Source organism: Squalius cephalus (assembly GCF_949319135.1).
Source record: "Squalius cephalus genome assembly, chromosome: 5".
NCBI lineage: Eukaryota > Metazoa > Chordata > Actinopteri > Cypriniformes > Leuciscidae > Squalius > Squalius cephalus.
The window spans coordinates 7,524,456-7,540,499 of NC_137126.1; the positions used below are offsets into that span (position 1 = coordinate 7,524,456).

Consider the following 16,044-nt stretch of genomic DNA (forward strand, 5'->3'; position numbering starts at 1 on the left):
ATTAAAATTCCTCTATCCTTCATAATCATGTACATTTTATTTGTACCAAACTGTACTGATAGATCACAAGGTTATAGTACCATTTATAAAGCAGTATACATTCTGAGGGAAAAATAAGGGAATAATTGAAAGTCACCCTCTTTAATGTGCAAGTATAAAGGAACAGTTTCTGACCTACACTTTGTGTCAAGAGACAGAAAAAAAAAAAAAAAAATATTCATGAAGGTAAAACACAAGTAATCAATTCATGACCTTTTCTGGTGTCTGAGCTGGTTTAATCAAATTCTCAAAATCAATCATTTGTATGGGTACTAGTTAGAAATAGCTTCAGCAAATATCATCCCACAGAAATCATTTGTAAATCACAGATATGACTAAATCGCTTTATAAACTAGACAAGAAATCTGCAATTGGCACATGGTCTAGCTTCGCATGGTGTAAACCCCCACTGTACGCTTAAGAAAACATGATTCAAACAGTGGAAAAAAGGAGAGTAACAATTGAATAAAATCAAACCTAAATACAAACTAAGCTGAAAGAAAAAAAAAATTTTAACGTCTTTAATTGTCAGAGAACAAACAGGTCACCCCTTCTTAACACTGATAAATGTATGGTTTAGCAAATTTCTGCTTCATAGCTGATAGAAGAAAAACTTGTGGAAAGAGACACCCATCCATGTGTAAAGAGCAACAAGTGACGCCTTCTAAAACAGACTCCTTCAAGGGGAAGAAACTCATCCCCGGTATTTCACATCAGAAGAGTAAGATCTGTAAGACAGACCTTAAATAAAGTGCAGACAAGGGGAGCTTGAAGGCCTAAACTAACGCCAGTGTCTGCGACACCTGACCTTAACTAACATTCAACGAACGACAGGTTTCCCCCAACAGTTTCCTCCGTGGATGAAGAGACAGCTTCGCAAAATACTCAAAAGAGCGAGTAGTGGTGAAGACGAAAGAGGCATTTTGTGCGATCGCAAGCGCGCAACGACTCCAGGGCGGAAATAAAAACGACGTCCTCATCAGACCAATCTTTTAAAAACAGTATACAGTAAACTGCACGATTCATGTACTTGTGTGTGTGTGTGTGTGTATTTAACCTGAACAAGTGCATGTGAAAGGTTTCACCTCACCTGAATCCTTTCCAATCACTTTCCAAACGCTGCCGACTCGGTCGGGTGGACAGAAAACCCATTGATTGTACTTTAAAGGCAAAAACAACAACAACAACAACAACTAATTCATTACCCAGCCACTTGGCATTGAAATGTGTATATAAGGATTGAGGTGAGGGGAAAGAAACAAAAGCTCTAAATAAAAACGGGAAACTTTCCGAACGAGCGTGAAAAGCCTCTTTCAAAGACTTAACTTGTGACTGGACCATTTTGCAGAACGTTAAAAAAACAATAATACCCTGAACCATCAAACTGCATCCAGAAAAACATCACGTTTTAGACGAGGAGCCTGTTTATGCCCCGTGTCTTGGCACTGCAAGGGAAAACAGGAAGGGGGAGGGGGGAACTAAAACTAAATCTCGAGATTCATTGGAGTACATTCTGTGTCCTCTAGGAAGAAGACCTGCCACTAATACATAATAGTTATTTTCAACGTCTTAAGAATTGCTATCTGAAGTCCAGGCCCTGTTGCCATGGTAAAATGACGAGAGGAGGAGTGGATCAGAGGAAGAGGGGTGGGGGAGAAAGAAGAGAAGAAAAACACTATCGCAGGGTCCCTGTAGAGGTGCTGGGCAGGGATTAAGGGTTTTCTTTTTTGCAGGAAACGGACAGGAAGTGATGTTGTCGTTCAATACTGACTGCAAGACTAGAGTCCCCCCCCCCCTCACTTATCCATTCCCCTTCAGATCCTTCTCCCATAACCACCCCCAGAAGCAGTCCTCGGGTAAGATCTTGGCACTTTTAAGAATTATAAGAAATCTAAATGTTTTCATGGACATGGGACCTTCTGTCCAATCACCTCACTGTCCTGTGCTCTCATTGGTCCTCAAGGCTCCGATCACGCTCTGGATGTTCTCCTCAGGAACCTGGGTGGAGCAAGATGGCTGGTGTTAAACATTGCCCTCGCTTTCTGTATATTAAGGAGATGGGAAAGCGTTTATATGTGAATGCTGAAACTCACCAGAGCGTGATCGAACTTGAAGGTACTGATATAATAGGCTGGAATGTCAGCGGTCGCCAGCGGTTCAGATATCTGAGCCACAATGCCACATTCATCTGATGGAAGACAAACGACTTTCATTAGAAATTCAACAACCACATCCTCAAGTTTAAAATTGTGCATTTGATCTTATTTACTGAGGTGTACTGTGCTTGGAAGTCGGGTCATTTGTTCCGCAAATTTCGCATGAGGGATTTTGCATTGGGTTCAGCTGGCCATACAAATTTACTGCATTGACCGACCGACGGCTGCTTGGTTTGAAAGTGACTTGTGTGTGTGAGTTGTGCTTCATACGTCGCTACGCAATTGACAAAAGACGACGGACCTTTTTTTGTCAACAAAATTTGGCCGAACTTTGCTAATGTGACAAAAAAATGTGTGCAGAAAGCTTGATTTTTACAATCAAATAAAAGACGGGTGCTACCATTACAACATGATGGGGCTAAGCCTTTGCTAACGTGCTCTAGGGCCCTGTTTACACCTGGTATTAAGATGCGTTTTGGCGTTTGGATCACAAGTGGACGACACTAAATACAGGTGTAAATGGGGTCTAAAATGTTTTGAGCTTGTCCACTTTTAACCACTTCCAGAGGTAGTCGAAAACACATTGCTTTCGTTGTGTAAACGCTCATGTGGTCGAATGTGTTCAAACAGCCACAAAAGACCGTCTACTCTCCGCCTACTGACCTAATGTGTAAAGATTATGGGAAGTGCGTTATACAGATGGGATTTAAACTTTGGGTTGAAGATGAAAAATGTACCAAGCACAATGTTCTCTCAACATTCCTGATTTCTAACACTGACAGCTGCAAGATCAAGCCGAACGTGTGAGCAGAAACGAAAGCTGATGCTCTACGTATGTTTTTCCGTCGTCTCCGGTCATGTTCATATGTAAATTGCGCGAGCTTATTTTGTCTATTAGATCGAAAGATCTGAAAAAACAACAACATACATTTACCAGCCCATAGACCCTCCCCTCGAAGAAATCAGGACAGGAGTGGTTAAAAGTGGACAAAAGAGACGGATTAAAACCATCTTAATACCAGGTGTAAAAGGTCTAGGTGGTTGATTAATGGTCCAAATCAAAAGAACCAACCCTCAAATTCTGGTTCCTAGATATTGCTCAGGTCAAAGGGATTTTCATTGGCACAGTAACAGCAAGCCTGAACTCACCAAACCCTAAGGGTTGTCCTCCGATGCGGACCATTTTCCAAAGCTCTCCTGATGCACTGGTGAAGAGGACGTTGTTTGGAAACCTGACAAGAAAAGAGCAGCATCTAAACCATATATAATGATAACAGAACAAAGATACTGCACATTTAATTAGAAATTGAAATCAGAAATATATTCATGAAGCAAATTACATTTTAACTGCACACACAAAGACATGATTCAACAACTGAACTATTTTTAAATAGAATATTTAAAGAATAAATCTGAAGAAACCACTGCAGACGAAGTTGAGTCAAAAGACAAAGAAATCCACTTTACAACTCATGCAGGTCCATAAGTGTCATTTAACAATGAACCGAAACATTCAAATCAATATAAAATGATGTTTGCAAGCCATTTTACTTTAATTCACGTATAAACACTGATCGATGCACACAAAATATGGTAAACGGAAGCTGAAACGTGCTTCAATGCACAAGCAGCAATGAGGTTTGTCATCACATGAGCTTCTGAATGAACCAATGAGGTTTCATATAAGGTTTTATTACTTTACAATGTGTCTGAGTTTTGGTTGTGTGGACTTCCAATGGAGGGACAGAAATCTTTCAGGTTTCATTAAAATATCTTCATTTGTGTTTTGAAGATGAACGGAAGTCTAATGGGTTCGGAATGACATGAGAGGGAGAACTCATTTTTGGGAGAACTATGCCTTTAATGTGACATTTCCCTTTGAACAAGGAAATGAGTTTGGGAATTAATTGGATCAAGAAAAGTGGGTGAAAAAATAATGTAGTAGGTGAAGTCAGCCAAATTCAGAGGTGGTGCAAATTAGCAGGTTTTGATGAAAGCCTTTTCTCCTTTGGAATAGACCTTAGTTATGTTAGATGTCATATCAAAACGTCGGATGAAAACGAGGCTGTGAAGGACAGACTTAAGGTCCTTGCACACTGAATCCGAAATTTTCGCATGCGTTTTTTCGTATCCGTCATTCTGTGGCTCAAAACACCATTCAAACCCTTGTTACGGATGTGAAAAATGCAGAAAATCTAACCCGATTCGATTTTTTTTATTACGGACGAAAGTTTCGTAGACAGTGTGCAAGCGTGATTGACATAACGTGAGGTCGAATTATTTTTTTAACGTGCGAAAATTTCGGATGCGAATTTCGGACTCAGTGTGCAATGGCCTTTACAGTCTTTACAAAGGCACACACTGTATAACGATTAAGATCACATAACTTTTAAAACGGTTTCATAGAGTTTTTTCGGAAAGAATTTCATCAGCTGAACAAGTGTCATGCTGTTAAACAACAATACAGCCCATTGAACACAGTATTCCATCCCTCACAACTTTGTTTTCATTCAGGTCAATATTAAAATATGGTGCTACCCTGACAAAGGTCTACATCATTCACTGATGAATCATCCACAAGACGAGGGGTGTGTACTGAGAATGTAAATGCGTTTTCATGTTGACTTTAATAGAGGGTGTTAGAGGCAGAGCTGTGTGGTCTAACCTCCGGGTCGTCTGCTCATCCATAACAAGAGAGATGTAGCCCTCGATCAGGGAGAAGGAGAAGAAACGGATGTGTCCAGAATCCTCGCTCTGCCCCCCGGTCTCTTTTGCTCTGTAATAAAGCACAGCAGGGATTCTTGTCATTGCACAAGCTTCGTTAGAGCTCAGCTGACACTTTTGCAAGGAATAGGAAAAACGGGAGGAGTGTGATAAAGGCCACTCTGATCTTATCTTTCCCTCTAAGGGTTGGCCTGATGCCACTGTCTGAGCAGTAAACAAGTTCAGCCACTATAAGGAAGGGCAAACTAGTACAAATACACACTGCTCATCTTGTCTCCAGTCTTTTCTCCCGTCGTCACGTAATGCACTCCCTACAGCGACCTGTGTGTGTTATCATCATTCTCTAATAGATCTGGCAGATGGGTCTCGGTTATGGCCATATGTGAGCCAGGAGGAGAGGGTCGGCATGGAGCTCTTACCCGCCCGAGTAGAACATGACGTCCATGAGCAGCGTGGCCACCGAGGGCAGCGTGTCGGGGTCAAGGCTGGTAACGCAGAACATGTTACTGGGGCTGGAGAGCGGGTGAATGATTGGCCGAGGGACTGAGGAAAGGAAGAATAAGAATAAGAAGAGAGTAGTTTATTTTACGATTATGTACTGTAAACATTCAGGCATTAACAATGCAGTTCCAGGATGTTTCATCTGTAAACCTGACAAGTTGTTTAACCTACCTGTGGTCTTACACCGAAAAATGTCACGAAAGACTCAAAATAATTAACATAATATGTTCATTCTTAAAATACGATGCTCAAAATAATGCCCTTTAAATGACTGCATATACTATTTTCAAGATAGTCTGCATGATTTATAACAGCAGCCTGAAACATTGCTTATATAGCTATTTGGCAACCAGTTAAAGCTACACTGTGTAACTTTTTTAGTTGATTCTTAGCAAAAAACACTTAGTTCTTTCAAAAATATATGTGCTCATTAATGTATATTTACTTCTTTCAAGTAATAAAGTATTCTCGTAAGTTTATAATCTGCCATTGAAAGTACATACGGGTGAGGGGTTTGAATGCCGGACGCCATGTTGCCCCTCCATCTTGAAACTACATTAGCCAAAGAGGGACACACAAGCTTCGCCTTTCGCGTTTTTACACGCAGTGGCACCGTGACGAAAATGAGAGGGAGATTACTCGCGACTGCCGGCAGATTTGAAATAATACGGCCACCGTAGGAGTTAAAATGCCTTTGGAATGGGAGGAGCTAGAAAGTAATATTCAGTTGGTAGTCATATACAATTTCACCGCTAGATGGGAGTAAATCCTACACAGTGTAGCTTTAATATCACCTCCAGTCTAGGTGACACCAGTCACCAGGAAAGTCATTTCAGATGCAACTTATTACATTTTTAATGGAAGTTTACAAAAACAACAAGTTCTTTCTTTTACACTAACGTGCACCAAAGAATTGTGCACAATAAGATCAGGAACATATGTTCAGTTGGTCAAACATGACAGCCAAAGGCAGAAGCTGAAGCCCAACCACACCACGAACACTTTCAGCAGGTGTTTCTCTATTGCACTGACTGACTGCTGAATGCTGACTGCTGAATCTAAGTCCAAGTCTGTGCATCACGGTAGTAAAATACGGTCTGATCTAAAGGAACAGTTCACCCAAAAAGAAAGAAGAGTATTTTCTAGAAAGAAGATATTGTGAAGAATGTTGGTAAACTGAACAGTTTTGGTGACCACTTAATAAAAACAGACAAAAAAACAGACATTTCGAAAAAAAAATCATTTTTGGGTATCTTTAAATTTCTGAACTGCCTGAAACGAGTCGTCAGTAATTCCATGTTTTATTTCCTTGTTCGAACTGTAGGTTTGTAACAAATTTGCATAATGCGAGCCTATGTGTTTATTGCCTGCCCACAAATGACGTCTACTTTGACCCTTAAACACTGTTGTTGTACCCGAGACTGGAAGAGTTTGATTTCCACGAGTTTGAACGACTCGTTTCAGGCAGTTCAGAAATCACTTCCTTCATTTGGGAGACAATAACTATTTGTAACGCACTTTGAAACTTTGCAGACCTTTTACATTCACAAACAGCTACATTACATACTATATGAGCAGTTATATCAGAAAAAGCATAATAAGGGCACTTTAAATCAAGGAAGCATCACTTGGTACTTTAAGACGCCTTGTGTCCACACATAATGCCTGATGGTTACCTAGTTTAGGCTTGACAAAACCATTGGTGACCCCAGTACTGTTGGCAGCAACAGTTTCTCCGTTGACAACCCTCAGCAGAGTGAATTCTGAAGACAGCGTGTGCATGACCATGGGCAGATCCCTCTCTCGAACCTATGGACAGAATCATACATCAGAATTTAGTTTTTATTTCATAAACATACTATAAGTGAGGTTCCAGGTTAAATGAGCTCAGGTGTTCAAGGAAAACAATTACAAAAATGTTTGCAGACAGTGCCAAACCCTGTTAGATAATAATATATATACACTCATTATGTACTGTGATATCTAAAACAGATGACAAATACCAAGCAAGTTATCTGGAAGCGCTTTATCCCTCCTTTTACAGTAGGGAAGTGAACAGAGTACAAGCACAAGCCTAATCAAACTTATTTTTTTTGCATTTGGCAGAGACGTTCAGATGTTTCAATTAATGAAAACAGCATGAAAGTTCAATACACAAACATGCACAAGTAGAAATCCTTATTATATTAAACACAGCTTCTTCCATTTCCTCCAGTAACCAAAACAAGCTGACTCAAACACATGATCACATTCACAAATGAACATTCATTTGCATTTCAAACACCACTACCAACACCAGAATACATAACAGTAAAAACAATACATAAGGATGTCTTAAGCAACCAATTAAGCTGAACTTCAAAGTGTACCAGTGAGGTCCTGATGGGTGCACTAAATGAGCAGCACACAGCTTTTCAAGGGTAATTATCTATGGATATACGGTTTCCTTGGAGTATTTTACAAGCTTATAAAAGCTCTAACTGTCATTAACTCATTAGAAAAAGAAATAGTCAAACAAGAGCAAACATTTTACACGGCTACAACAACAGGACAGGGCAAAAATATACACACATTTAAATTTTGCTTGCAATATCACAAATATTGCAATCATTTTTATTTGCCTATTAGGTTTATGTTGTAATGGCATCTCAGACGCAAAAATAGTGTTAGAGTTGGTAAGTTTAATTTATTTCTGTGAAACAGTTCAAACGGCCTGTTTGTAGTGAATGGATTCAAACAATTCGACAATTACTTTGCATCATCACTCATCTGTTAAATCGGTTTCATTTTTACATGTTTTTATTACAAATATGGACATATTTATAAAATATAAAAAAATAATTATTTCTGGTCATTTCGTTAAGAACTGGGAGACAGAAAGTGCTCAGATTTCATTAAAAAGATGTTCTGAAGATGAACAAATGTCTTACGGTGAATAATTAATGACAGAATTATCATTTTTGGGTGAACTAACCATTTTGAAAAAATCATCAAGAGGCTGAAATATAATATCTGGTATATTTTAGGCCATTAAGTCAGTCCTTCCCAGGGATGGAAATCTTAAATCCATCAACTCCTCAACATTCTCTTTCATTATTTTTTAGTGATCCAAACAAAGGAGACAACACTGTGCTCCTGATAGGCCTGATAGGCCAGATACACACGGGGATTTCTGCTCCTAAGGTTTTGAGTAAGCAGGCCAAGAGTTGAGGATGAGAAGGAAATGTCCTCTCCAGTGGCCCAGCACAGGAGGCAGGTCATCTCCTCTCTTTCTATAAAGCTCTGATTATTCCTCTGGCTGGGAGCATCTGGTGTGGAACGTGAACTTTCCGGTAAATTCCAGCAAGCGGCTGCTGATCCACAGGCTTTATCCTCTTTACATAACTACCCCCAGATTACCACCGCTCCCACATTTCTTGTTATTTTCATAAACAGGCTCTGGTGACCGTGCCGCCACTGATAGACTGGGCATGTGTTCACAAACACACACACACACACACAGTGGAAATGTGCTGAGATGACAGCAGCTGGCTGTGGTCATGGTAGATGGGTTGGTTTAACGAAAAGAGAAGTGATGACTAGCTTAGTATTTACTGTAAGTGCAGTTCATGTTAAAAGTTTGCTCATCCAAAAGCCGTAATGCCATTATATGCCATGTCCTTATATCAAATTACAAGCAACAGTTTCAACCCTGGGTTTTAACTGCAGATAAGATGACATATTCAGACTACAGATCAAAGGGCTTCTTTTTATATAATCTGTCGCAATAGACTGGCTCATGTTTGTCATGTATATACTGCAGTTCTTTTTCTTATGATAAATCATGAATGTTTTTATCCTTATACTTGTTTTTAGTTCTTGATGTGCGCATTTGTAAAATTTCCTGAAGTTTAATTAATGAGGTTAGTCTAAGTGTAAACCCAGAATAAATCGGAGATGACTTCATGATGTACTATAATCACTCTCTCACATTAGCTGTGTTTCTATCCACCTATTGTTGTATCGCATAAAAAAATGCTTAGTGAAAACGCCAAAATGCGCATCAATTCTAAAATGCGCATACAAAACATATGCGCTCAATTGAGGTGGATGTGTTTTTATCTGATAAGACGACGTGCATTAACTATGATCGAAACAAAATTACAGAATAAATCCCTCGATGTGCAACAGAAAAACTGTCGATGTGATTGTAAAACTGGACTAACCAACGGATCAGTTTCATTGCACAGCATCTCAAATGTTTTAGTTATTTTCAAATGCCTGCGAGCCAAAGTTTGTCATCAGATTAAATTATGTATAATGACCTTCCAGAAATGTCTCACATGATTGTGTTCCTAAACACCAGACATCCGAAAGCAAGATAACATGACAGCATTTAGTGCAGTTTGTCTTCATGCTCTGAGGCGCAAGTAGGACAAAAAGAGCCACAGTGGCTTCCCTCGATTGCAGCAACTTTCTTTTTCATGACAGATATTTTGTGCCAATTTTCCAGGAAATGACGATTTTTGGGATGGAAACTGTGCTCTATTCGCAAATGTTTTATGCAATATTCCAATTTTCTGCAAGATTTTCAAGTCTCTTTTTTAGTTTAACTTAATTTATTTGAACAAAAATACAGTAAAAATTATGCAATATTATGAAATACTATCACAGTTTAAGATAACCGTTTTCTATTTCAATATATTGTAAAATGTACTTTATTCCAGTGACGAAAAGCTGAATTTTCAGTATAATTCCTTTCATACACATTCATACTTGATTTTCATGTAAAGGATTTTGCTACAGTGCATGAAACCATTTCTGAAGATAAATATAAATTATGCTTGCTCGTGTGCATATCACTTTTAAAAATATCTAAAGTACTATTTATTTGTACGTCAAACATTTTGATGAGGAAAATGACTGAAATGTATTTGGTGGAAATGCACACACTACAGAGTAAAAAAAAGCAGAATTCATATCTTGCTCTCTATAGCCTAAGCATCTATGACACTCACCAATATAAAATCAGTCTGGTATGTTGAGAGCATAAATACAGAGATATTATGGTCTGCCAATGGAGCGATGACTGATTTTGCGATTTTCGTTACTCCGATTGGCTGAGAGCTGGTGGCGCTCCCGCCCCCGGACACCACATTAAGAGCCAACCACGTCGCATCGGCCACACTGAGATACTCAGACTCCGGCAGCTCTGAAACAGACAAAAACAGAAAAACAAGCGTCAAAAAAAGAAGAAAAAAAAAGAGTGGCACATGAGCTATAAATGTGACATTCTGAATATGCAAACGCTCTTTGCTCGATCTATATAAAGGTACCATGTGAGGAATGAAGTCTTTCAAGACCTTATGAAATCATGACAGCTTTTTTTTCCTGTGTTGATGTATTTGCTATTGAAACAGGAAGTTGGGGTGGGGCTTATCGAACAACAGTTTGTCCCTTTTGTAAAACAACAAATAGCCTAGGCAGGCCCGTCGCGACAAGGCAAGCAAACCAAGCAATTGCTTGGGGCCCCAAGACAACGACTAGTTAAGAATAAAATGCAACGACAAACTGTGTGAGCGCCCCTTTGATAGTCAATGCAGTAAAGTGCAATGACACTGTTATCGGGATCCCCCTCAAGGGGGCCCCTCTCAGTAGTCGCTGACAGCAGCCAGCCAATCACGTGATCTCTGCTGCCGGCAAAATACAAATCCTCCTCGGCAGTCATCATGAAGCAGAATTATGCTTCAGGAAGCCAGAAAAGAAAGAAGAGAAAGGTAAAACAAGATTGTGGTAAGTGATAAATTACACTGGATAAAATAGCTCTACTTGTCTTGTATAAATGGTGTAATTTTGCAGCAGGTAGGCTAGCAAATATATGTTTATGTTAGCTACCTGCCTGACGGCAAATGCTGCTTGTAACAAACAGTTAGTGCAACTTTTTTTTTCGAACGGACGGAATATGGTTACATACTGTAATATGTTTTTTTAACGGGATAAGGAAGACTCAGATCTGTTCCAGAATCACTGTTTATCGTATTTAATGACATGACATTGCTATAGCTTTGTAATAGGTTTTGATGAAAGTAGCATAGCATGCTATACTAACTATTCCACCGTGATAATCTATTTACCAAATGGGGGTTAGGAAAACCACACAATAAATTCCGTGCATCAAACATTAGCTTGGGATGTTTTTAAGCATTGGTAGTTGTGAAAGCAGCTGCATCCCTTCCCTTCTAATATCAAAATATGGAAATGCTAACATATCTTTTCGGTAACACTTTATAATGACCATCATTAATAGGTAAATTGTTAGTTATTTAATCTTTAGTTAATTGTCATTTAACTGTTAGCAAACAGTCTTTTTACTTAATACATACTTTGTAACCCATCTATAAACATGATTTAACCAGAAAGAGGCAGAGGAACATGATTTTTTCATAGCTTATCTTAATGTGCTAGTGTCGGGATATACGGTAGTGACAGTTTATGCAAATATGACATTATTTTTATAAGTTACCAATGGATCTTGAACAGTTACTTCAAGGTTACTGCAAATGTTCAGTTGTTGAAAATGTTCAAAATTTTATGCACAGTATATGCAACAGCAGTATTTAGGGCTGTCAAACGATTAATCGCGATTAATCGCATCCAAAATAAAAGTTTGTTTTTACATAATATATGTGTGTGTACGGTGTATAATTATTTTCTATATATAAATACACACACATGCATGTATATATTTAAGAAATATTTGCATGTATATACTGTGTATAATATATATATTTATATTATATATAATTTATCTTTGGGGGGTTGTATTGGGGGGGCCTCCATGTCCATTTTGCTTGGGGCCCCCATATTCCTTCAAACGGCCCTGAGCCTAGGCTTCAGTTACATCACTGACCTTGACATGATTTGCTAGTTGAAAATCTGTTAGAGGTGGTTTTAGTGAGAGGGGCTTTCTGATTGTACAGCAACAGGACTTATCAGGAGTTTTACTGTAATGTAGTGTAACTTGTAATGCAGACTCATGCTTTTTCTGTGAAGCTGCTTTAAAACGGTATGTATTGTGAAAAGCGTGGGGGTGTCGACGGACTATCTACTCCATCTGTGTTTGATCATCGTTCTGAATCCCATCCAGACGTAGTCTTAGATTTTCTCAGCTTTTTGTTCAAAATGTAGCTTTTTTTAAATGAAATTAACCACACTCAAGTGTTGATAAAAAAAGAATGCTGTTTAAAAGCAGATGATCTGTTCTTTCTTTTGACATATTGCATGTTCACATAATACAACAAAATGTTCTGGGGGCCATGAAAGTTGTGAAAATTATCAAAAAATGCTACTTTATGAAAAAAAAAAAAAAAAAAAAAGTGGCGGGGAAAGAGTTAAAAAGTGAGTTTTGTTGACTCACAGCTTACAAAACACTGACTAATAGCCACAAAACTTAATTGATTTCATTAAATTGATAGCATGTGAAATACGGGGGAAGATCCGGATCCGGGTGGAAAGGATGCCAACAAGCACAAATTTCAGGGGATTTTTAAATACCTGTACCTGTTTCGCAACACAGAGCTTCTGGTATCCATGGCAACAAATGGGTTTCACCTTGGTAACCAGTGTGTAATGACATGGATTCACTCAATCAACCACAAAACCAAAGCCACTGACATCTTAACCCCTAGTAACCCATAATGGAAATGTGTGTGTTGGGTTGGTGGGGTATGGCTGATGGAGCAATATGTGGTCAAACATTGGCAGGGAGTCGAGCTACAAGGAATTATAGAGAATCTGTGATACTTTACATGACTTAATCTTGCCTCGCTGCACTAAACCCAGTGCACTCTTAGTAAAAGAGTAACCACAACACCTACCTTTAAAGCCATCTTCATCCACGATGATGGTGTAATCCTCCGGAGTTTCAGTTAAACTAAAGAACTTACATCTGTGGAGAAGCAAAGAGAGAAAGAGATGGAAATTATGAGCCAAGAAGGAGCAGAGTTGTTAACATATTCATGAGAGGCTTTTATGAACATCAATGTAGTCCAACAGCCTCACACGTATCACTTTACAAGTCTATTGCCCAGGCTTTGGGATTTGAAGGATTAAACTTGGTCTCACCATTGAACGGACACGATTCATGAACGATAGAAGCTTGTTAAGGAGAGGTGACTTTTGAAAGCTACGTTTTAATCAAACAAAAGAACGAGACAAGCAACACTCATATCGAAGGACCAGAACATCATAGTGACTTTGGTAGCAAACAACTTGGAAACCACCAAGAACAGCTTAAAAACACACAAAAAACACTCCAAGCTCAATGTATTCATGTTGGATTCATCAAACCTTAATAAAACTTTCATGAAAATGTTGAATATAAATGTGAATGTAAACATCTTAATTGTTTTTTAAGGGAAAAAGTTTTAAACTTTGGCAGACTGTTTTTAATGGACATAAATAGCTATGTTTCCATCCAAATATTTTTATGTGCATTTTGGGATAACGCATCAAAAACTGCTGGATGGAAACGCCAAGATGTGCATAAATTCTAAAAATGCACATAAAAAACATATGCGCTCATTTACTAAGATGGAAACACACTGACCAAATAAATTCCTTGATGTGCATTAAAAAACTCATGTGACTTTGCGATGGGATGTCATGGCATAACTGGACCAACCAGCGGACCGATCTCATCGCACAGCACCGGAAATGCTGTTTTGGCCTGTCGTCAAAGTGGTTCAGTATAATTACCTCCCAGAACTGTCTTGCACGACTGCGTTCCCAACAGATAACACATTTATTTTGTTTTGTCTGCGCGCTCTGAGACACAAGTAGTTCATTAAGTAATTTTGTAGAACGGTAAGTAAAAATTAGACACTCATATCCATGTACCAGTGACTGGTTGAATGAACTGATCAGACTAGTCGTAAAAGTTAATCTACAATTTTTCTCTAAGACTATTCCTAACTTTTAAGTTACATTAAAAGGTAGAGCTGTCTAATTTGAATTAAGACACAATCCCTTTATATGATGAACAGATTTAATTTAGGAGAATGAACCTCATTGGTTCTCACACATCAAGCGAGCATGCTTGAGCTTTCATTTACCACAACTGATGTGTGTGTTGATCAATGTTTATATGTGAATAAAAGCCTAAATTCAATTTTTTTTATATAAAGCGATCGAGTCTCTTCAGAAAATTTGGACTAAACTGTTCAATTCATAAGGATTATGATTCTGAACTTTTGAAGTGTCATTTTTGATTAATTGAAGAGCTTTTGTGACTGATGTTATAAAGTGTATAGGCATAATGCAAGTGGGTTTTGGTGACTGCAGGTGTTGGCTGCACCATCTTGTGTTTTTAATATAGAACTTGGTCTTTTTTAGTTATAATAAACACAGGTTGTTATTGTTTTGATGAATGCTTGTTTTCTTAGATCCTAAAAAAAGTGTGCTCCCTTATGAAAATGCAATGCCTCCGCCATTCTATATGTTCTGGCGACGGCCCTGCTCACACAGTATAATTTATTTCACCAAAGATGACAAAATAGGAAAGATATATCTGAGCTGCATGTGCATGTGCAAGCATAACCAGTAATACATTGCTGCACAAATGCCATGTAACCGCAGCTGGCTCATAAAGCTGCTTGTACATGGCTCCAGATAGCAGGTATGAGTAGTCCTTATTTATGAGCCTGTCCACCCACATACTGTATCATTTTGCCTCTAGGGGGAAGGAAGGCAACTTGTTGACTGGAAAGCAGCATCTTATCTGATACTGCTAAAGTGGTTCTGGGTGACTTTTTTTTCAAGGTTTCACTTAAATGAATCATTTAAAAACCCTTTTAGCCTAGAGGTGACATGACACAGCATATAGAAGTACAGAAAGGTACTGGATGGTGTTAATGAAGTATTGCTTGAATTGTTGTATATTATTTCAAGCACTAGGCCAAACAGGAAATGCTCTGCTGGGTCATAACCAGTGTTGGTCAAGTTATTTTTTAAAAGTAATGCTTTACAATATAGTGTTACTCCCTAAGAAAAAAAAGTAACTAATTGCATTACTTAGTTACTTTTTATGGAAAGTAATGTGTTGCATTACTTTTTTCTCACCTGGGCTGGGCTTGCATGCTTGTTTGTTAATAACAAAAAAGGTTTTGGCAAATGTAAATGCCCTTTCACACCAAAGGTGAAATGAATAAGCCTCAGTCTGAATTCATGTAGCTGTGGAGGGCAAAGCTCAAACAAACCTTTCAGCTGTGCTGCCATTTTGCAGAAGAATAGGATGCAGTAGAGTATAGTTCAACAATTACTTCAGCAATAAAAAACTAAAAATGAAACACAAATGTGATGTTTATCCGAAGTCACTTTTGCATATTAGTATGGTTGAATTAAATCATCGAAGGTCAGTGCAAAGAAATTGGTAATAAAGTGAGATTAAATACATAGTATATTTGTATTTAACATTTTTAATTGTTGAAGGTTCGCATACTATTCTGAGTTTGCATTTTACTGTTTTTATTCGTTTTTAAGGAATACTGAATTGTTTTTGTGCAAGTGAGACGAGTAAATGTATGGTTACATTTAGTCTAGAACTACAATTACCATCATGTTCACACAAGCGCACACAACGCCTGGG

The 16,044-nt window shown here is 38.4% G+C and overlaps 1 protein-coding gene across 1 annotated transcript in view; it reads right to left on the reverse strand.

Annotated features, from left to right (window-relative positions):
• Nucleotides 1–15: 15 nt before the first annotated feature.
• castor2 (cytosolic arginine sensor for mTORC1 subunit 2) overlaps nt 16–16,044 on the reverse strand; it is an 18,856-nt gene continuing 2,827 nt past the window's right edge. Inside the window, exons 2-9 of the mRNA XM_079872948.1 lie at nt 13,277–13,347; nt 10,418–10,611; nt 7,097–7,229; nt 5,339–5,462; nt 4,861–4,971; nt 3,345–3,427; nt 2,133–2,227; nt 16–2,037 (exon numbers count right to left, since the gene is read on the reverse strand). Of these exons, the coding sequence (XP_079729074.1) occupies nt 1,972–2,037; nt 2,133–2,227; nt 3,345–3,427; nt 4,861–4,971; nt 5,339–5,462; nt 7,097–7,229; nt 10,418–10,611; nt 13,277–13,347 (877 nt within the window). The 3' untranslated portion in view covers nt 16–1,971. The remainder of the gene's footprint in view (nt 2,038–2,132; nt 2,228–3,344; nt 3,428–4,860; nt 4,972–5,338; nt 5,463–7,096; nt 7,230–10,417; nt 10,612–13,276; nt 13,348–16,044) is intronic.